Below are 21,585 nucleotides of genomic sequence, written 5' to 3'. Positions count from 1 at the left end.
CTGAACTCCACCATCTCATGGTCACTGCAGCCAAGGCTGCCCCCAACCTTCACATCTCCAACCAGTCCTTCTTTGTTTGTTAGTACGAGGTCCAGCAGCACACCTCTCCTTGTTGGCTCCTCCACCACCTGTGTCAAAAAGTTGTCATCAATGCTCTGCAGGAATCTCTGGGACTGTTTGTGCCTAGCTGTGTTGTCTTTCCAGCAGATATCAGGGTGGTTGAAGTCCCCCATGAGAACCAGGGCCTGTGATCGTGAAGCTACTTCCAGCTGTCTGTAAAAGGCCTTATCGACTTCCTCTTCCTGATCAGGTGGCCTGTAGTAAACACCCACAACAGTGTCACCCATGCTAGCCTGCCCTTTAAGCCTTACCCACAAGCTCTCGACTCGCTCTTCATCCACCCCTAGGCACAGCTCCATACATTCCAGTTGCTCTCTCACRTAAAGAGCAACTCCACCACCTYGCTTTCCTGGCCTGTCTTTCCTAAAAAGCACGGAGCCATCCATGACAGCACTCCAGTTATGTGAGCTATCCCACCATGTCTCTGTAATGGCAATGAGATCATGGCCCTGCGACCGCACACAGATCTCTAGTTCTTCCTGTTTATTCCCCATGCTGCGTGCATTGGTGTACAGGCATTTCAGAGAGGCGATTGAGCATGCAGGTTTCCCAGGAGGGATACAAAGGATCCACCATAGCCACATCCCATGCGGAATTCCCTGGCTGCATGCACCCACTGGAGGCATCCCAACTTGAGCCGTGTTTTGCTGCCTACAGAGCTAGTGTTTAAGAACAGCCAGAACAGCTAGTATTTAAGGTTTGTTCTGTGTAACAGGGAAACAGAACTTTCCACTCCTTCCACAAGATGGCTTTCTTAGCTGAATTTCTTGAAATGGGTGGAATTCAGTATCAGGAACAGAAAGGTGAGTTAGTGGAATAATGGAGTTTAGGAATTTTGAAAAATGAGACCACCTTGATTTGAGATAAGAACTTTTATTACAACAAAAGCATAGCTTTAAAATAATGTGTCTAGCCTAAATTTGGCAAAAAGTTATTTATAAATTCCTCATAAAACTGTCTCATGAAAACAGATAAACCAGAAACCCATTAGGGTACAATTCTCTTGCTTTTAGTGGGTTCACTGAAGGAGGAAAATGATTTTCATGGTGGTGATTTTTGCTTATTATGTAAATGCTGAATTCCTTCCTAAGAAACTTTTGATTTCCTGCTGTATTTTAGTTTGACTTCGTTTATGGCTCATGACAAAGATCTAGAACTATTTTCTTCAGCTTAAGAGCTCTTTGTTTATTATGCAAGCCAGCAGTTGATTCTTTGCATATGCCATCTGATGAACTAGATCGTAAATGCTAAAGTTCCTGTAGTGGTTTAATTTAAAGATTACTTTATCTAGTCTATTTTGTCACAGTTACAGAATGCTTAATCATTGAGAAATAAAAGGAGGGAAAACATGGCAAAGTTTAGGTCCACACAGAATTTGGGTATATTTTGAGGCCCTTTGGGCCTGATGGATTTATTATAATTGACTATCTTACAGGACTAAACTGGAATCTCATGCTTCTGAAACCACTGGACTGTCTGTTCTTGGTAGGACTGTTGCATGACCCTTCTAAGGAAGCATCTGCTTCATTACTGAGTATCATGGTCAGTTGAATATCACTGGAGTAACCATGTCCACTGTCCATGTCACTTTTCAAATTATCTGACACAATTTTAGTTCTCTTCTTTGGCTTTTGCAATGACCAATGTGATAAAAAGAAGTGTTTTCTAAAAAGGTCTTCAGTTTATTTTCTTCCTTTCACATAGTTTCACAGAGACAGCAGCCTGGCAAGAAGGAGAGCAATATTTGTCCTGAAAAAATGCGAGACACAGGAAATTACAGCCACTCCTATATTCGTTAGATTGCATAAATTCCTAATCTACAACCACAACTAGCTGGAAGAGATCAATTTAGCTCAAATTTGTAGTGTTGTATTTGCTTTTTGGTAGTGTTGATGACACAGCTGCTTTTCACAGTGTTACTCTGTAAAAAACACAGAGAAACACTGTGAAAAGTACAATTACATTGTACCCTGTAAAACTGACCACAGCAGCTCAGAATATACAGCTGGAATTGCAGTTCTTTAGTGGGGAAAAATTGCATCTCTATTAATGCAACAAAGCCTGTGTTTCTTTTAGCCACTTCAAAGAATAGAAAATGAAGTAGAACTGCTTGGAGAACATCTTCCTGTAGGAGGTTTTACATACCCTCCCTCAGCCCATCCACCAACATTGCCTCCCTCAGCTCCTCTCCAATTCTTAACCCACGATCCTTTACACCAGGAGGTGTCATTTGGTGTAGTAAGTATTGCTTTCTGCACTACATTCTCATTCATGCTGAGTTAACATTCTCGATCTTTATTCTATAGTACACTTTGTTGAAAAGTGGCACTTCTTGGAATTGGATTTTCATTAATGACTACAGCTGTGTACTTTTATATTTTCCATAAGTTCGTTTTAATTAAGCTAAGGGCAGCTTAGTGACATCAGTAAATGAATTCTGATAATGTTATTTGCGGAGAGTGCAACAGCAGTTACTTGGAAATTACTCCTCCGTATTGCCACACAGTCCGGTACTTCTACTGCAGAAACCAACAAGCATAGTTTAGGAAAGCTATTGTCACTTGTTCTGCTATAAATTCTTCCTCAGTATGTTGAATTTCCACAGGTCAGGAAAGCTATAATGCTATAAAAATAATCATTCCTCTGAGTGTTTGCAATTTGTAGGCAAGCAACCTTAGAGTGCTTCCATGTTGCAGATGGTACAGTACTACAGAGGCAGTGAAGCTTGCTTTAAGGGAACTGTGAGGAAGACAAGATGCAGTTGAACTGCAGCAGCACAAAAAAAATGAAACCTGGTTCAGGATAAAATCTGTGCTGAAGTTTGTGCTGCTGAGGTTAGGCTGTTTCCAGGATTTGTGCTAGCTCTAGGATCTTTGTGTTGCACTTCAGGCTGCACTTAACGTGTTCTGAGATGCTTTTGAAAAACCACTGCCCCCTGTTTAGTACTTGAAGAAGGAGCTAGAAATCAAATTTAGGGTCTGAATTTTTTTTTTGTTTAGCCTGTGGCATCACCTTGAAAAAAGCTTTTAATGGCCCGTTGTCTCTTAAAAATTTTAAATGAGAATGGAATTTTAGGCCCTGTGACTACAAGGACATACAGATACTTCTCTTTAATTAGTCTCCTTGAAATAATGCAACCTATCTCTAAATGAAATTAAATGTTGGCTGCACTTTTATAAAATTCAAATAAAGCTCCACACTTTAAAAAAAATATTCAGCTCAATGTTAAACTAAAGGTGTACAGGTTTTAAATGAAGATTTCCAGTACTATAGAGTTGTAGACACACTTTAAAACTTTCCATAAATTGCTTGGATTTGATTCAGTATGCTTGATAGAGGGATTACAATCTAGTCTCAAACATTCTAGCTGGAGTGAGATTTTCTTGTTTTCCAAGTTCAGATTTTAAAAGTAGATAGAGAACAAAATACCATGTTTTTGACCTAGCAGGTTATATAATATTTGTGCTCTCTGATGCTTCAATTCTGGGCTGTATACAGCTGAGGGGCAGAATATAGGTGTATTATGAGTAATCACATGGTCTTTTAAAAAGCAAATCCTAAATCTTTATAAAAATTTCTCCAGTGATTCAAAATGATTTTTAGCAAAGTTTGATTTAAAAAAAAATTTATGGTCATTTATATTTCCTTTATAATGAAATTATTATGGAATGGCTGCATTTCTAGCTCTCCTTCATTCAGAGAACCTAAAACTGAACACAGCACTTTCTAGTGATATTGTTTGGATTGCAAAATTCACAAAGCAATAAAATTGATACTTACTGTGTATGGTTTGAGATCGTACTTTCCAAGAAAAAGACCATGATTGTTTTATATTGTGTTTATATTACTATGTAAATTTTATGTATAACTGTGGCTATCTGTTAATGATGTTTCTATTGTAAAGTCAAAAGCTTTTAGGTTAGTCATTGGTTTTGTCAAGTTTCTCTGTGTTCTGAAGTTTCAAACATGGAAGAAGAAAAGCATGTTAATAAAACATTTGAGTGTTCTTTCTTTCAAAAAAAAATCCTCAAGACTTTTGAATATGAATTGAATAGCAATATGAATTTCAGCTGTGAAAATCTCCTAAAAAATTACTACTTTAAATATTTCTGGAAAAATGAAATTTACATTTAAGTGGAAATTTTTTTACCATGTATGCCACCATTTCAATAGGTAGCACAAGAAATTTTGCACAGTGAAACCGAAAATTTAAATACATAAGTAAGGAGGTTGGCATGCAAATGAAAAAATAGGAAGGCAGTTCCTTTTTTTGCTGAAAAGAATATATTGAAGCTGTAGGCTTGAACATCTCTTTAGGCATTGTCCAGATGCAGAAATTTTACTAATTAAACCCCCCAGGTACAGTTAAAAGGCTTCAGACTCCCTCTAATGTAAATATACATGTATCTGTATGTGTTTTAAAACTCTTTCTTTACTCAATCACTTGTGCACAAGCCTGCATGATAGCAGCAGACCTAAAGCCTGGGGTCTTAAACTTGTACAGGAGTCAGAAGTTCAGCTTCCGTCGGTCTCCCAAACCAGACTGCATACAGATTAAGCCTACAAGGTCTTGCAAGGATTTCTGTTACGCATTATTACTTTTTCCCATAGAATAGTGTAATTATGTATTGGCGATAGGAATTGTTTTTTGAAATTGTTTTAAGAGTCTGATTTTTTTTGGACTTGAGCAGGGGTTGGATTTTTTGGGTAATGCTTTGTTGAAAACAGATTTTGAAGTTCATATTTCAGTTTATTTCATAATTAAGCAAACAAAATGTTGAAGCTTGCTTTCTTCCCTTCTATAGCCTTATCCACCTTTTATGCCTCGAAGACTCACAGGGCGCAGTAGATACCGGTCACAGCAGCCAATACCACCACACCCTTACCATCCCAGCCTATTACCATATGTGCTGTAAGTTCAAAATACATTTGTTTCCTTGTGGGCTATTATAGATTTATGTGAGGTAACTAGTCCTCTCAGCATGGCTCTCAGCACTTTTTATGGTTGGACTCTACCAGAAAAGAGACATAGTTCAGCTGTCCCAAAGAGTTCCTTTCAAAGTTTCAAGCCTATTTTGAACAATTTATACATTTGAGCAGGAAAAGTAAAAGTGAACGGTTTTGTGCTATGTAGTTTTGGTATCTGTTGTGTCTCTTTTTTTAGTGGAGCTCTCCTTAAAGATATTCAAGATAATTAAAAACTTGGTTCTATTTTTAGGTTACATGGTTACATCGTAAATATTCCTTTTGTAGGATAAATTTCTAGGAGTCCTTACTCAAGGAGTAAGTTACTTTGTTTTGTTTTTTAATTATTGAAACACAATGACAGGAGCCTTCTGTGATATGTAAGTTTTTCATTGGCTGAACTGCTGATCTTTTACAGTTTTTGAACTTCTGCCTCTGATTAGCTGTTTTTGGAAAAGAAAGTGTGAGAGAAGTAACACTTAGGGATTATCTGTAGTTGGTTAAGGTAGATCCTCTTTTCTGGAGTTTGGGTTTATGGCCTGAGATTTATTACTTTTTGTATGTTCTGTTTTGGAAATAAATAGGAATGCATGGAAAACAAAGGTTACTTTAAAGGTGGCACTGACACAGAAATAACCAAACTTTGTCACTTGTTGTGGGGCCACCAGATTATTGTCTTTCTGTGCAATTTCAGTGTGAAAATAGCACCCAGATATCTGATCAAGTGAAACTGTTGAACTTTGCATCTTACATTCAGGCAGCGCTTGCACTGATGTCATAGCCTCTTGCCTGTCTATTGAGGACACAGTGTAGCACAGTAATTCCTGATGAATTCAGTGAGATGAAGCTTTTAGTACTATGAATTTATGATTCTAGTTCTGTGCATTAAGTTTTGATCCATAGTACTATCTTGGGAGGTAAAAATGCTTGTTTTACTTAAAAACAGAAAAACTTCTCTCTCTTGCCTCTATATCTGAAGAGATTCTTCTTTGACCAACATCACAATATGTGAGAAGGTGAGTTTGCGCTTGCCTTCAGTGTGGAAGTTGGTCCAGTGGTATATCTTAATTATATTCACTCCAAAGCTTTGGCATTGGATAGCTAGGTGAACTTAGGGTTTCTTGTCTTGACTGATATTTTACCCACTTAAATTAAACAAATTTAACATCAGAACCTCTATTCAGTATTAATATTAGTTCTCTATGATGTGTGATAATCAAGAGATTAGTTTTTGTAATAATGCTGAGCCTTGTTACAAAGTATCAGATGAGACATAGCAGTAAGCATGCAAATAAAAAGGCAGTATAGACAGTATCAAAAAGTGGCAGGCATACCTTTTCTTTTGACTCTTTTACATCAGATGTTAATTCTTGACCTCATAATTAACATTTTTACAAGTCTTAGAACTTTTTGATTTAAGAGGGACCAATGAGATTACTTTACCTCAGCTGTATGTTTGTGTGCTGTCCTTTAATAAGGTGCTGAACCTTATCATTGTTTGCTTCCATGGTAGATCAATGCTCCCGGTGCCACCTGCAGTTGGACCAGCTTTCAGCTTTGAGTTGGATGTGGAAGATGGTGAAGTGGAAAACTATGAGGTTGGTATGGGAAGTACAAATATATCTGAAGAACTGTTGCTAACTCAAACAGTACGCAAAATTGAATTATATTTTGCTTTCAGTCCTGTTTTTGCCTTTGAAATAAAGGTAAAGACTGTGAGGACAGAATCCAGAAACCATGCTTTCAAATTTGTTTGCAATACTGGATATTAGAAATGCTTAGCTCTTTTTTTGTCTGTTGCTGTTTCCCAGAATCCACCCTTCTAGATCAGTGATCATTAAATTGATCAGCTTTATGTTTTGCATGCTACTCATCTTCTTTTGAATTTTAATTGATTTTAATTATCAAACAGAAGTAAAGCATATTCACAAGAACAGAGTAAGTTATTGCTTTTTATGTGCTTTGATAACTTTGCAGAATAGTGTTAATACAGAATAGTTTTAATATCATTGAATAAACTAAGCTAAATGCAAGGTTTATAAAACTGCCTTACTGCCTTCGCTTCTTGACCCTCAGGAAAAGCTCAAATCAAAAGCTCAAAAGCTTACAGCCATCAGCAAGCTTTCATTTTGCATCTCCTTACCCTTGTTCCCCTTAAGAGCTCTGTATTTGTGTAGTAGCACGGCATTTCCAGTTTAACAATGAGCTCTTCTGTAATAATTGCTGTCCTAGTTCAGAAGAAGCATCATCTTGTTTCTGAGAATTTGGGCCCTGAGTTTTAGGGCTATTGAAAATCTCTTTGCAACCTGTACTGTTCACAGCTTTCACCAAGGCTCTTAACTTTTCTATACCTTTGTTTTCCCTCAAGTTGATACAGGTATTTCTCTCAGTATCCTCATGAAGGAGCACAAATTATATATATGACAGAGGGCAAATTATTCACCTGAGGGTAGTTAGTTACAAGGCTTGGCTCATAAAAAATGAACATAAGATTTTAGCAGAAAATGCTTTAAGTTTGATGGCATGTATTCATTTTCCAGAGTTCAGCATAAAGTCCCTGTGTCTCAATTCGGGTAGCCTAAGGTGTGGGTTAGAATCAGAAATTGTCCCTTTAAATTCTTAGAGGGCCAGATAAATCGTATATTTTCCTGGGAAATAAATTTGGCAACAAATTCTTTCCGTTACCTATACTGTTAATTTCATAGTGGGGTGAGATCCTTCAAAGGCAGAGTACTTATCAAGGAGCCAGAAGAGTAAATAAAAGTTGGATCGTGGAGGTTTTGAAATCACAAAGAATACATCTGGTATAATTCATAAAGGTAGTTGAACTCTGAAAGACTTTCCGTGGAGCTTATGTTGTAAGGGGAGAAGTAAGATTCTAAGCATTTCTTGACAGGTGTTTTGTGCTGACAGGTGGGATAATGATGTGTTATTGCAGAAGAAATAATTCCACTTCAGCGGACCTGGAGCTTTTTTGAGCAATTAATTTTAAAATGTACAACTGCCATGTTTTGCAGGCACTGCTGAATTTGGCAGAACGTCTAGGAGAAGCCAAACCACGAGGACTGACAAAGGCAGACATTGAACAGCTTCCATCCTACCGGTTCAATCCAAATAACCACCAGTCAGAACAGACATTGTAAGTACATTTCTTTTTCTCAAAGTCGCACAATTTTTGTGACTGTATTTTCATTTCTTTCAAGTGCAGCCTCAGTTAGGCCAATGGTGTTAACAGAAGTGCTTTAAAAGCAGTCATGTCTTGGTAAAGATTTTTTTTTTCTTAGACTACTTTCTACATCAAATACTATTCATCCTAACTTTAAAAATTCTATCTAGTCTCACTTCATTTAGAGATGTTTCAATTTACTTGCTCAGTATTTCATAAAATTAAATTAAAGAAAGGTTTTAGTTCAGCATATTAGACATTGAAGAGACATTGTCAACTTGGAATTAAGCCTGTGTTAAAATAGCTTCAAGTGTTGAAGTTTGAAGTGCTTCTGAAAGAGCTTGAGTCAGTGGTTTAAAGGATGCGTTTTCTGATTTTAAAAACCCTTAACTTACTCTGTTTGAAAGATCTGCATAACCAAGTGGAAAATGTGCTGTAGATAGAAGGATGGTTAAATGACTTAATGCAAATTCTGTCTAATGTTTGAAATTAAGTGGAAGGATTTTGCTTCAGTTACAGTGATCTTCAGTGTGGCTTTTAACATAGGTAGTGAATGAATTTTATAATCAAAATATGATTTTTTTTTAAGTTGATTGCCTTCCTGAAGGAGAAATATTTTTAATAAAACATGAGTATAGATGTAAACAAAGGGGGAATTTCTCTATTAAAAATGTGTGTGATCTTTAATCAATTAGTTTTGAGAGATGCTCAAAATTATTTCTTTTTGATAGAGCTAAAATTAAAGGTAAACCTGAAAGAAATGTGTTACAGGTTTATACTACCTGTCTACATCAACATTTGTTTGTTCTGTTGATGTGCTCTGTACCCTTACTTGCTTTGTAATTTGAAATCACAGTAAAAAGCACAAAAGCAATTCTCAGTTTACACTGGTACACTAGAGATTTCCAGCCAAAAATATTCATCGCAGTAGCTACCACAGGAGTAAACCAGCTACCCCTGTTGCAGACATACCTTACAAGCTGACTATGGAATACAAACTTGTTGTTCTTAAATAGCAGATATCTTTAAATTTTGCCATCTTATTTTTTTAGGTGTGTAGTGTGCATGTGTGATTTTGAGTCAAGGCAGCTACTTAGAGTCTTACCCTGTAACCACGAGTTCCATGCCAAGTGTGTCGATAAATGGCTTAAGGTAAAAAAAATAAAAATAAAAATAGGGAATTTATTATGTAGTTTTGGGAGGTTGGGGGGGATTATTGGTTTTGGGGGGTTGTTTAGTGTTGTTATTTTTCTACTGCATTTCCTCTCTTGCTTCCTGTTTCTAATATTTAGGCTAGAAAGGCCAACAGACTCAAAGCACTGCCTCCTTACATTATTTTCTAACACTTATTGAAGGAACATTTTTTTTAATCTTTGGCATAAGGAAAAGCAATATGAAGAGAATGATTTTCACAGACAGATCTTGTTGTTTTCTGTTTCCACAAAACAATGCTTATGAATTCAAGTATATAGCAATGTAGGAAGTACGAACTAGAGTTTGTCTGATAACGGTGGGTTTAACACTGTTTTGCATATCCTGCATAGTAAAATTGGATGTTAATAGAAAGCTTGGTTTCCCCCCCCACACACTTATCTATGACTGTGAGGTTTTGAAGCAAATCAAATGTATATGTGTATGTGTGTGCATACATGTGTATATGTATAATGCATGTAAAGTATGTTTATGTATATATGTGTATATGTGTATACACACACACATCCATATATATGCATGTGTATTTTATATACATGTATTTACAATATAATATATGCAAATAAGACTTATTATGTAATTATGATTTTACACATGCTGGGATGTACTCTTTCCAAACAATTTATGAGGAGGGAAAAAAAAGGGACCTAGAAAGCAGGACAGCCCAGATCACAAGATCGCAAAGAGTAGCAGTAATAAAGAAGGTGAGAAGGACAGGAAATATGATTAAGCAGAAGGTGATAAACAGACATCTCTGCAAGCAGCATTATCCAGATTTACTGCTAACAAGGTATTGATTCCCATCTTGTCTCACCTTTTTTCAGTATTTTATTCTATCCAGATTTAGATTTGTCTTTGTGTCATCTGTTGTGTAGAATATTTGAAATTGCAATGCTCCTATGTGAAAAAAGTATATAGAGTGCTGTACCTAGAGAATTATAGATGGTGTCTGATGTTTTGGGGGAAAAAAATACCAACAAAAAAATCCCCCAAACTCACTGCCATATGTCTGAAGTTGTCATTGTTCTCTTGTAGATTTGCTTATAAATGTGTTTCTGTAGAGAACATGCATTTTTAATGTGGAGGAAGTCCACATTAAAGTCCTGCATGAAGTAGGAAGTTGATATTTATGGCATTATTTTGGTTACCAAGTTATCAAGAATAATGATGACAGGGCTTTTTAAAAGTGGAATCTGAAACAGCCTTTGGGCTACAGTACCCAATGTAGTCTAAGGCTTCTACTGAATCTATGGCTTGTGTAAATGTTTCCGCAACATTGCTCTTAATTTTCAACATTTCAACACAAGACTGTTGTCCTGCATTATTCTGAATCCACATACATGCCTGAGAATCAGCAAGAGGAATGAAAACATCCAGGAGTTTTTAGCTTCAGCTTAAAAAAAATATAGTATTTAGATCTATGCTATATGCTATAGATCTATGCTGTTTTATTCAGTAATTGCCAGTTAAGTCAGATTGACTAATGTATATTGAAGTGGTATATTCTGCAGTATCCCCCACTACTCATTTATGTGCTTGGAGCATGTTCTGCCTGGCAGAAGGGTGTTCACACTAGACTTGTCAAGTCTTACCATTGCTTAAAACTTCATATGTCATGCGTGGCATGGACAAGATAAACAGGGATCCCATCTTATGAAAAAAGAACAGGGATCTCTGGACTTCGCACAGCCTGTGATGCAGTGGATGCTAAAGTTTTATATAGGTTACAATGATTATATAGATTCAAAAAAACATTCTTTTCAGGGTAGTAATACTAAGCGTACACCTCTAATTCATGAAGCCCCTCATCTGCAGATTGCTGGAGGATAGAAGAACATGTCAGGGAAGTATCGTGCATGCTTGTCCCATTCTTATGGTCTTTCTTACCTGCTGTTGGTCTCAGAGTCAGACAGTTAAGTTAAATGAGGCTTTTTGGTGACTCAGTGTAGCAGTTCTTAAGTTACATCTAATACTATCAACTGGTAATTAATTAAAGATCAGCACAATGAAAAAAAAGATTTGGTCTGTTCTTTATTTTAATGATCTTAGGTGTACTGTAGTACTGGTTAAACAGCTTTGTGCTAATGTTCCTATCCCAGGTTAGACACCCTGTACTTCTTTAACAGACCTTTGACAGTAATATTATCTAAAGGATAACTTATCATAGAAAAACTATATCAGCATAAAAGTGTCAGCTATGTAGGGGAATGAGTATTTAGGTGAAAGATGTGTGCAATCTAAACCTAAAGGGAGTGCAGTTATGCTAGCCTAATACTGCTTGCATTGGCATAGTGTATCCCAAAGTTGGATCCAAAGTAGCTAAATGAGGATAATACATCCTACTGTAGGATTTCTGAACCAATATACTTACACCATGCAGGTATAGTTACAGTGCTGTGAAGCTGTCTTATTGAAATAAAGATTATTTTGCTTGCAAGACAGAATAAATTACCTGTGTAACTTCAATCCAGCCTATTTTAGTTAATGCCTCTACAGTTAAAGCAGTCAAAAGCTTTGTTATATGCAAACCTGAAAATGGTGATAACTGGAAGACATATTTTTGATTTTTTTATATATATGTGTGTGTGTGTGTGTGTATACATATATAAAAAAATTTTTGTACGTTCTTTTATGCATTTGGCAACTTGCTTCATATTCTGCCAGTATAATTATGTTCTCAGTATAGGCATGTATTAATTTAATTGGAAACTGGCTTTCCTGCCTTTAAGGGCTTGCCTACATGAGGACATGGCATTTTTCTGCTAGTTTCCCTGTTAAGCCTTTGCTGAACTCCAAGTACCTTTCTGCGCTCCAGAAGAGAACTTTGCCTACGCCACAGCAGTAATATACAACTCTTGCACTTTAAATGGACACCTACATCATTCTCATCATCCAGTCCACATCATGTGGACAAATTCTGCAAGATAGTGCAAGAATAGTAGGTTTTAGTACTTGCAACTTGGTTTTTTTTTAACTGAGAAAATAAGTGTGTCCTTGGTTTTAAGTGATTTAATCATATATCTCTTGAAAGAGACTATTTTCCATCTATGAATATTTTCGTGTTGTGCTGGAGGCCTGGAGTCAAGCTGATGCTTTTAAACTTCTACCATTTTGTTTAGTGAAAGTTTTAAATAAGAAGTTAGTGATTCAATCTGATAGTAGAAAAAACAAAACCCTATCCCACAGTCTGTTGGTGTCAGAGCAAAAAAAAAAAAAAAAAAGAGCCATCTAGACAAACTTTATCACTTGTCCATGTATGAGAGGTTTCATCTGCCCTACAGATATAATGCTGTATATACTATTACTTTTTCAGGCAGTCATAGCTAGTCAGAAGAAAAGTTCTTTTACCATGAATTAGGTGGTCCACATTAGACTATAGTGAGAAAACCTCTCCTGTTAAGCAAGGTGAAAGCAAAGTGACTTGTGAAAGAAGAGTTACACAGTGGATGGCACAGAATTAATGAGAGGGAGATTCTCCTTTTGGTTTTTTTGTATTGTCGACTCTGTTTTTCTCATATTTCACAGTATATGGTTATTTCTAAATATCCTACATCCTTTTGTCGAATGTGAATACATGAGAAATCTGTTCGCTTTTCAAGTGAGATTTAGTCATTGTTCCAAAGAACAGCTTGAAAATATGACCTGCCTCTACTCCGAGGATTCAGAAATCAGATGACAAGGAAAACTTACCTTACATTTATTTCTCCTCTAGGAAATGCCATGTTATATTTCAGAAAAGATAACGCTAGCTAATTTAGGGTTTACCTTGGTTCTGATGGTTTGATATCAAAGAAACACAATTGTTTTCATAGGGTTTTAGTGACACTGCAGATTCTTTACTTTAAATGTAGTTCGTTTTAGCTAGAAATTTCTATAAATACAAATACATAAATAGATAAAGCAGTTCATTGTGCAGCTGTGTCCCATTATATTACAGAAAGTTAGTTTGCCTGAAGGAACAGTAGTTAGGAGAAAGTCAGTATTGCAATATTATGTCACCCTTCTTCCACTTTGCACCAAAGACTCCTGTTAAATGTCAAGAAGGGGAATGAATTTCATAAAAGGCATAAAAAGACAAGTAAATCTTAAACAGATATGGTTGGAATAGAATCTTGAAAAGTTATTTAAAAACCAGTGCTGAAGTTTGCATGGCTATTCATTTTGTCCTGGCATTGTGGATTTGTTTCTGCAGTTTCCTATCAGGAATTTAAACTTCAGTAATATTCTTACTGAACGCTCTGTTTCATGCTACAAATGGCAAATACTGCAGTATTAATCATGAAAGATACCTCTTGATTCATTAATCTGTTTAATATGGAAGAATTTGTCTTTTTATTTTTAAAATTGTATTAGCCGAATTATATGTAGAGTAATGCAAATACAATACAGAGACTAAGTAACATCATGTAATTATGAAATAGCTAGTGAAAGAGCAAGAAATACTTTTTGCATTGGTTCTCCAATCCACGCTTTGCAAATTCTGTAAAGCAATAATAACTACAATTAAAACTCTAAGACAATCATAACATTAGTAATTGACAGAAGAAATTATACTTTACAATATATTATAAATATACTTTAAAATATTTTCACTTGCACTAGTATAAAATGTTTTCAGTCATAACAGATGTCCCTTTCTTTGGCATTTATAGTTCAGATTTAAAATATGTGGCAGTGGTTTCTGAAGTATGACCTACTGAGCGATGTTTCTTGATGCTCTTAGTCGTATTCTGATTGAAAAGTTTGGCCACCTTAGAGAAATTGTGAGTTGACAGTGGTTGGTCCTAAAATTTTGAATTTTGAAGTAGATTATTTGGGACAGGGAAGAGTTACCTTCTCTCTGCTCTTTGAAAGAAATGTTTTATCATAAATGTGACATGTTTGGCTTGGGCTCTTTCTCATTACTTTGTAAAAATGTAAAACATGTAAAAATTAAAGCATTCCTATATTTAAAAAGGGGAAGGAGAAGATGGAGATATCCTCCCAGCAGCTCAAGGAATGTGAAATCTGATCTTTCTTACCTTTCAGGGGACTGTGAAAGAGTTGCAGGGCATGTATTTTCAGTGAGTGATTTACTCAAGGGCTAAACTTGGACCTACTTTTGTATATGTTACTTGGTGTTTGAAGTTGAATACCCATTTAGACAGGTCATCTTCCTTATATTTTTTTTTTAGTAAAACTTTTTACTAAAACCCTTTTTCCCTGCTCTGCTTTCAGCTTTGGTCAAGTCTGCGTGGTGTATTTCTGAGAGGATAACTGGATAAGGAGAGTATTAAGAGATGTGATCATTCATGTAGGGCTTGTGACAACGGGACACCCTCATGTAGGGCATTTATTTCCAGCATAAGCTTGCTAAGCTGATATTGGTGGATTTTGCTGCCAGCACACAGCACAATTTCCTACCTTAGTTGCATCCATCTGAAGTATATATCGCAATATATTGTAACTGTGTGTCTATATTAATAAAACCATCATCACTTAGATGAAACCCAGTTTGCTGTTTCCATTAATGTTTTAAGATAAAATGCCCCAAATTTCTATTGATTTTTTTTTTAATTGACAGACCTATCAAATGACTCTAAAGCAACAAACCAAAATAAGAAATGGCCCAAGCATACTGTCTTCTCTTCTCTGTTACTTTTAGGTACTCTTGAGTGCTGAGAGTAACAATTTTATTCTAGTCACAGATGTTCAGGGTCACACACATGTTACCTTAACAATGCATTGTCAGCACTGTAAACCCTCTTTTGTTTCTGGTTTTACAGGCAAATCGTACCTGCCCAATTTGTAGAGCTGATGCTTCGGAAGTGCATCGTGATTCAGAATGACCAATCTAAGAGCACAAATCTGGTTTGGGTGTTCCTGGTCACGTGTATATATGAACTATCCATTGAACTTACCCATGTGGCTTCCAGCCTTCCCTTTACACAAAAGGGTCAATGGACCTTACTTTGCACTGTGTGACTTAATCAATTATAAAGCTTATAATTAGTCTTCACAATTATGGGATTGTTATACTAACAGTGTGATTGGAACTCCAAAGATTTTTTTCTTTAGCTTAATTTTGTGTGTGCACTAACATTCCCTGGATTTTGTGTGATCATTCCGAGTGTTGCTGCGAGATTACAGTGAACGTGATCTTTTAGCATGTGCTTTTATATAAAAGAAAAAGGAAAAAAAAAGTGGTAGCTCCAAACAATATAGCAATCTACCTTATATAGAGCCTTCAAATACTGTGAGTGGGAACGAATGGTGTGAATGTGTGTTTGCTTGTGAGAGGATGCAAGAAGTGTGCTTGTGATTGGGTGTGCATGTGTGTTTGAGAACCTATATACCAGCATGTACTGAGAACGTATGTGTGTAGTATTAATTATGCTGCAATGTATAATCTTGTGTGTTATTTAAACAGTACTAGTACTGTACACTGGTTTCTTTCCTTGTGTTTGCAGTTGCACACTGAATGCGATGGGTGCAGCAATTACAGACGTTTAATATTTCCTCCCCAATGTACTTACTGGTATAAAGACCTTTTTACCTACTATTCAAACAGCTTCCCCTTCACTGGAGGCTTTTAAGTGTACCACTAAAGAGTGCATTGATTGCTCATACATGAGAATCCTTGGGTTTTTTTTTTTAGCATATGTTACAAAATCCAGATTTTAAAATGGCAGATTTACGAGTTATTTTATCAGTGTAAAGTTGCAATATCACACAAATCAGTTAGCAATATTAACAATTTGAGTTGGTAATTGGAATACCAATGCTTTTCTGTTTCCTTTTCAATTTTTCTAGCTGGGTTTTACTTGCATTCAGTTGATTTCGGATTAGACTTGAGTTTTGAAGATGCTGCAGTTACGTGCTTCTTTCCTGAAAGGAAATGGAAAGGACACTGAGGGTCTTGTGCAACAGCTCTTCACTTTTGGCCATCGTACTTGCTAAGTACATAATCCATTAGCTTATAAACATTGACTCTAATCACTTACATTCTTTGTCATTTACAAAGGAGTTTGTATACAGTTAAAATAACTTGTAAGAGGTTACAATTTTATTCCTGCAACTTCATGAATAAAATAAAATTTTTAGCATTTTCTCAGAGAAGTAGAACTTCTGATTTTTTGTTGTTGTTGTCGTACCACAAAATGGGGTGGTTTTTGGTCACTCACTGCAGGTTTCAGTTGTCCTGGGGTGCTGCTTCTTGCCTTCCTTATATCATGATGAATATAATATGAAAAAGAAACTCTCTTGATTTTTGCAATCAAGTTGCCAGAGTATTCCACTATAGGGGAAAAGAAAATTGGAACATCTTTCAGAACAAAAAATGCTGTGAAATGGGAAGTAACCTCCATTTGATTGCCCTCTGAATAATGAATTTAGTTGTGTTGTTGAAAAAAAAAGCTTCATTTATAACATTTCAAACTGTTAACATCTTCAAGATGTTCAAGTAAAATACTTAGGTCTCCATCCACCATAATTATTCATTTTTATTCATAATTATTCATAATTATTCAATTTTGCATCAAAATGCTTTCTCCTAAATTCAGTGTCATTACTTTGGTTGCAATAGCACAAGTGGCACAATTAGCAATATTGCTGTAACTTGCTGCCAGTCTCAGCTTTAAGTTTATTCTTTATCATTTCTGATGCTTTTGTATGCTGCTATGCTTTAGTATCAGTTATATTTTCAGACAGTGTTACATGTTTTCCATGCTGCTTGCCCTGCTTTGAAGGTTCTACAGCTTGTGGTTCAAGTAAAATAAAAGCACAATTTTGCCCATGTTTCAGATGCTCTTGCCTCTGTTTAGGTATGCACGTAGTTCTCAGAAACAGTTAATCTGTCCATACGTGTCAATACTTAATAACACTAAATAAATAAAAATATGCCATTATGTCAACTTCAAAATATTGGAAATTTTTCTCTCTCCCAGGGGACTTAAAGAGTGGATTTCACAATAACACCAAACAGGTTGAATTACATATAGTAAAATTTATTTTTTTAACAAATGAAATCATGTTGTTTAAAAATGCATGTGCCACATATGTCTTACAATACTTAGGGTCTTTTATATAGCTGCAAAACAAATTTCTACCTGTACAGATTTAACCATAACAAACACTACTATGCTCAGTATTCAGTTTGAAACATGGGAAGAAGGCACTTTTTCTTAGCTAGCTATAAATGCATATTGAACAAGGCACATTCTTCTAAAGCCAAGGGAAAGTAGTCCTCTTTCTGGAACCATAGAAATCTTGATGTATAATGTCCCTTTTTCCCAGTAAAACGCTGTGAGGCAGTGGGAGATTTAGGAGAGGGAGGGTCTAATTTGGTAAAATACTGAATCCAGTTGTTGCACTCTTCTGGAACGTTTATTCCGTTTGCGTGGGACTCTTGCGGATGCGTGCAGACTTGCTTCCCGTGGCCAGTGCGTATGAGCCGCGCACGCGCGTGTTCAGCGTTGGCTGGGACCAGCTGCAGCGAAGCCCGCTGTTGCGGCTGCCGAGGGAGGCAGGGAGGGCGTCTGCGCTCAGCCGTCAGCCGCCACGTGTAATGCGCATAAGTGTGTCGTTCTGCAGCCTGCTGTGGTGCCTGGCAGCACCGGGATCCAGCAAGACTTTGTGCTCATTGCTTTCATGCTTCCACCTGTCCCCTCCTCTCCAAGCACAACCCGCAACCTGTTGGCTTTACCATATTGGCACTGCTGTGTTTTTCGCATAAACTGTCAAATTAATTTGGCATTTTTTAGTGGATATCAAGGCCTACAGATAATTCCAAGGTCTCATTTTGTAGTTTTCTTTACAAAAAAAATTAAAGCCTTTCATTGTATGCCATTTTGTGCAGGCTCTTGAATGTGATTTTAGAGCTGTTGACGTGTCATGTAATACTTGGGATGGGATTTACCTTTTTTATTTTATTTTACTTATGGAAAACGCATTTTTGACTGAGTTATCTTTAGGCCTTTATAAAAACTGTGTTTTTTCTTTGGTACATTCAGTTACCTCATTTTGCTACTTGTGTTTCAGATTTGCTAATGATTATGAAAGCTTATGGGTTTTGTTGGAATCATATTTTGTCAAGTGTTTTCTTTAAATCATACTCTGTTGTATCATTTAACATGTAGTTTTAAAGGTATTATAAATATCTGTAACCAAATCATTTGAAGGCTTGATAAATTTTTAACAAAATTTGTACATTTTTTATGAGAGTTACTAGTAATGCTTTACTAAGTAGTGCAATGAATTTTTATTTTTAATCCCTGTGCCCAATTTTGGAGTTGAGAGAGTTGTTCAGTAATAAATGTATGATGTACACTTACAAAATTTTGTCCTGTCCTTTTTTCTAGAAAGAGGTGCATTATTTCCTTTCATCACTCTTATTTCTGTGCTTCATCACACAACTCTAGATATTGGCAACCAGAGTTGGGAAGGTGTTTGCCTTCTTAACTGTAGTACATGAAGCAATTTTTCTTTTTTTTTTTTTAAACACAGTAACGGGTCTACTTTTAGAGATCCTAAAATGATGAGATTAAAAAATGGTTTGTTGTCTTTAATAAAAATGTGGGATTTCTGAATATAATTCATAGGGTTCAAGGCCTTGCCTAAATGATCAGCTTTCTAAAGATGTTACTTACCCTTAAATGAATCATAAGGAAAATTTGGGGGGATGGATGTGCTTCCTGGCATGCGGTATGTACTGTGTGTCAGCAGAAGATGTGATGTTCTTTGCAGTGCCATGAAGTGGTAAAGATGTATCCCTGAGTTAGGGCAAAAACTGAACTATAAGGAGTTTCATTAGCCAGGGTCACACAAGAAACTGGTGGTGAAACAAAAAGAACAGAGCTGATCCTATGGGCATTTTTTGTTTGGTTTGTTTTTTTGATGAGATGATGTAAACAAATTTGTCAGATGTAATCTGAAAGGTTTTCATCTGTGCAGTGCATGTAATAGGTTCAGCAGCAGCACACGGTCTTTGTGATGAAAATACCTCATATTTGAAAACCCAGTGGTGATTTCAGAAAGATAATCCTTACAGAAGGGCTTTTATAAAATATCTCTTGGTTTTATAATCCTGGATACAATTAGTTTACCCTCTTTTACACAACCAGTGTTAATTATTAACTACGCTGCTGGAGGTGGACAGTGCTGCCAGAAGGACTTGCTAAAGGAAGGAACTGGCTGCCCAGCTTCAGTGATGACAAGGGGCCTTGGGGGTGCTGGTGGCTGCCTTGGACCTGAACCAGCACAGCCCTGACAGCTGGTGAAGAAGAAGGACCTAAACTAAGCTGAAAAAAGCCTTCAGCTGATTTAGCTGCTGCCTCTGCACCAGGATCTTGCCCATTCCCATCCACTCCCCATCACTATTCCTTGCTTTGCTGAACAGGACCAGCAAGTGTGTATACGTAATTTGTGAGATGCAGCACGAACCCAGATGCAATGCTGAGCACCCTGTTAAACCTAGTCTGCCAGCAAATCTACATTTCATGTCAGCTGTGCTGAATTAAGCAGTGCTCTCCCAGCAGCAGCAAACTAATCTTCTGAGGGTTACAACAGGAGTTCAGGCTTACCCCATTGTGGTTTATGAGACTGTACATTTTGTACTGTAGCAGGAGCATGTTTTGTGCTATCTCACAGTGTTTGTGCCACAGGCAGGCCAAGGGCAAAAAGAGAGAGCCAACCCTTGGGCAGCTTCCTGCTGCGCCTTTCAGTGCAAAGCAAAGGATGCTGTTTGGCTGATTGACTGGAAGCCTCTGAGCAGGAAGGTAAGGCTCAGGAAACATACTTGTGAGCTGGCAGGCCAAATCTGTTTGCCTTGCCAGTCATCTCATTACCAATCATGTTCTGCCTTTGTTTCCTCTTAACTGTGTGTACTGTTCTGCTCTCTGAATGCAGTCCCCAGCACAACCACTTTCCAAAATCTTAGTGGCTTAATCTTGGAATAAACACCGAGCCCAACTCCAGCCATTCTATAAATCCATGAATGCATGTTACGTGTGACCCAGCAGTTGTCCTTAATTTTGGCCAGGTAAGCTGCCAGCAGTGAAGTTCTCTTCCCTTACTCTCCTACATCTATCTCCTTGCTTCCTTGGGACATACACAGGTCTTTATTCCTTGAAAATATGTAGTGTTTATAAGCCTATGTCCTGTTTCCCTAGAATAGCTTCATACTAGATTTTCCTGCAAGCAATCTCCACATCCTCCAAGCCGGCCAGCTTATGGCCTTAGTTAGCACCATGAGTCCAAGCATACCACTCAAACCTACTGTCTCTGTAGGCAGAGATACAATAGGCAGGAAGGCACTGATCAGAAGCTACTATAGCCTAACTCACACATGCTGCTACTGAAGACCTAGGGTTGTAAGCTGAGCACATTTGTGTCTGCAAAATAATATTCTGTATGTCATTCATGTATTTATTTGCTGCCTTGTTGCTCCACACCATTGTCAAAGCAAGGTTTTTACCCAAGTTTGTAACACCTGTTTGTCCAACCCTCCTCTGTCAAGGCCAGCAAAAACAGGCCATCTGGCAGCCTGTGTCAGCTGTTAGCAAAGCTGGACACGGGTACCCTGCAAGGTCTTACCAAGAATTTGGCCTTTCTGTGCACTGATTGCTTAGCAGCATTGGTGCATCTCGGGTTGACTTTGCAGGAGGCTTCTTGTTTCTAGCATCAGCCCACTTGCTTGCTCTTTACCACTTTGCTGAGGAGCTAGAAACTTTCCCAAGCAAACAAGCTCAAGCCACTCTTCTGCAGTTACGGGCAGCTTTATGCTAGCTGCCAATAGCAGGTGATGAAGAGTTGCCAGGACAGGGCAGAGAGGAAACTGATGATGGGATAGAAGTGTAAAGGTGAAGGTGAAAAAGAAATGGGGGATGGTCCATGTATGGTCCTCTGGTCCATGTGATGGATTTAATGCTCTGTTCTTCCTGCACAGAGTTCTTACTGAACTACTGCACTAAAATGCTTGAATGAAGACCCCAGTCCTGGCTTTCTGTGCAGCCCCTCTGTAGATGATTTACACTTAGCATATACTGTGTCACATGGAAATGTGGTTCCTAGAGAAGAGAAGCTGCGAATATGAAGTGTTTCCTTCCTGGTAACCTGAAATTTACAGAGTGGGCAAAACTCGTGAG

The 21,585-nt window shown here is 37.2% G+C and overlaps 1 protein-coding gene across 8 annotated transcripts in view; it reads left to right on the top strand.

Moving 5' to 3' along the window:
- The window catches only part of RNF38 (ring finger protein 38), a 59,217-nt gene extending 40,439 nt beyond the window's left edge, over window positions 1-18,778 (top strand). For 4 of the 8 annotated variants that reach the window (XM_026071789.1, XM_026071782.1, XM_026071787.1 and 1 more), the window contains 6 exons: window positions 2,197-2,358; window positions 4,926-5,032; window positions 6,599-6,683; window positions 8,103-8,224; window positions 9,304-9,403; window positions 11,228-11,308. In XM_026071789.1, the coding sequence (XP_025927574.1) occupies window positions 2,197-2,358; window positions 4,926-5,032; window positions 6,599-6,683; window positions 8,103-8,224; window positions 9,304-9,403; window positions 11,228-11,293 (642 nt within the window). In that variant the 3' untranslated portion in view covers window positions 11,294-11,308. Of the gene's footprint in view, window positions 1-2,196; window positions 2,359-4,925; window positions 5,033-6,064; window positions 6,102-6,598; window positions 6,684-8,102; window positions 8,225-9,303; window positions 9,404-11,227; window positions 11,309-14,680; window positions 15,208-15,228 lie in introns of those variants that run through there. The other 4 variants (XR_003254516.1, XM_026071783.1, XM_026071784.1 and 1 more) reach the window with 4 other exon arrangements.
- The last annotated feature ends 2,807 nt before the right edge of the window (window positions 18,779-21,585 follow it).

Source organism: Apteryx rowi, unplaced genomic scaffold, assembly GCF_003343035.1.
Source record: "Apteryx rowi isolate R43461 unplaced genomic scaffold, aptRow1 scaffold_330, whole genome shotgun sequence".
Lineage (NCBI taxonomy): Eukaryota > Metazoa > Chordata > Aves > Apterygiformes > Apterygidae > Apteryx > Apteryx rowi.
The sequence above is the reverse complement of the archived record's forward strand: the minus strand, read 5'-3'. Positions and strand labels throughout refer to the sequence as shown.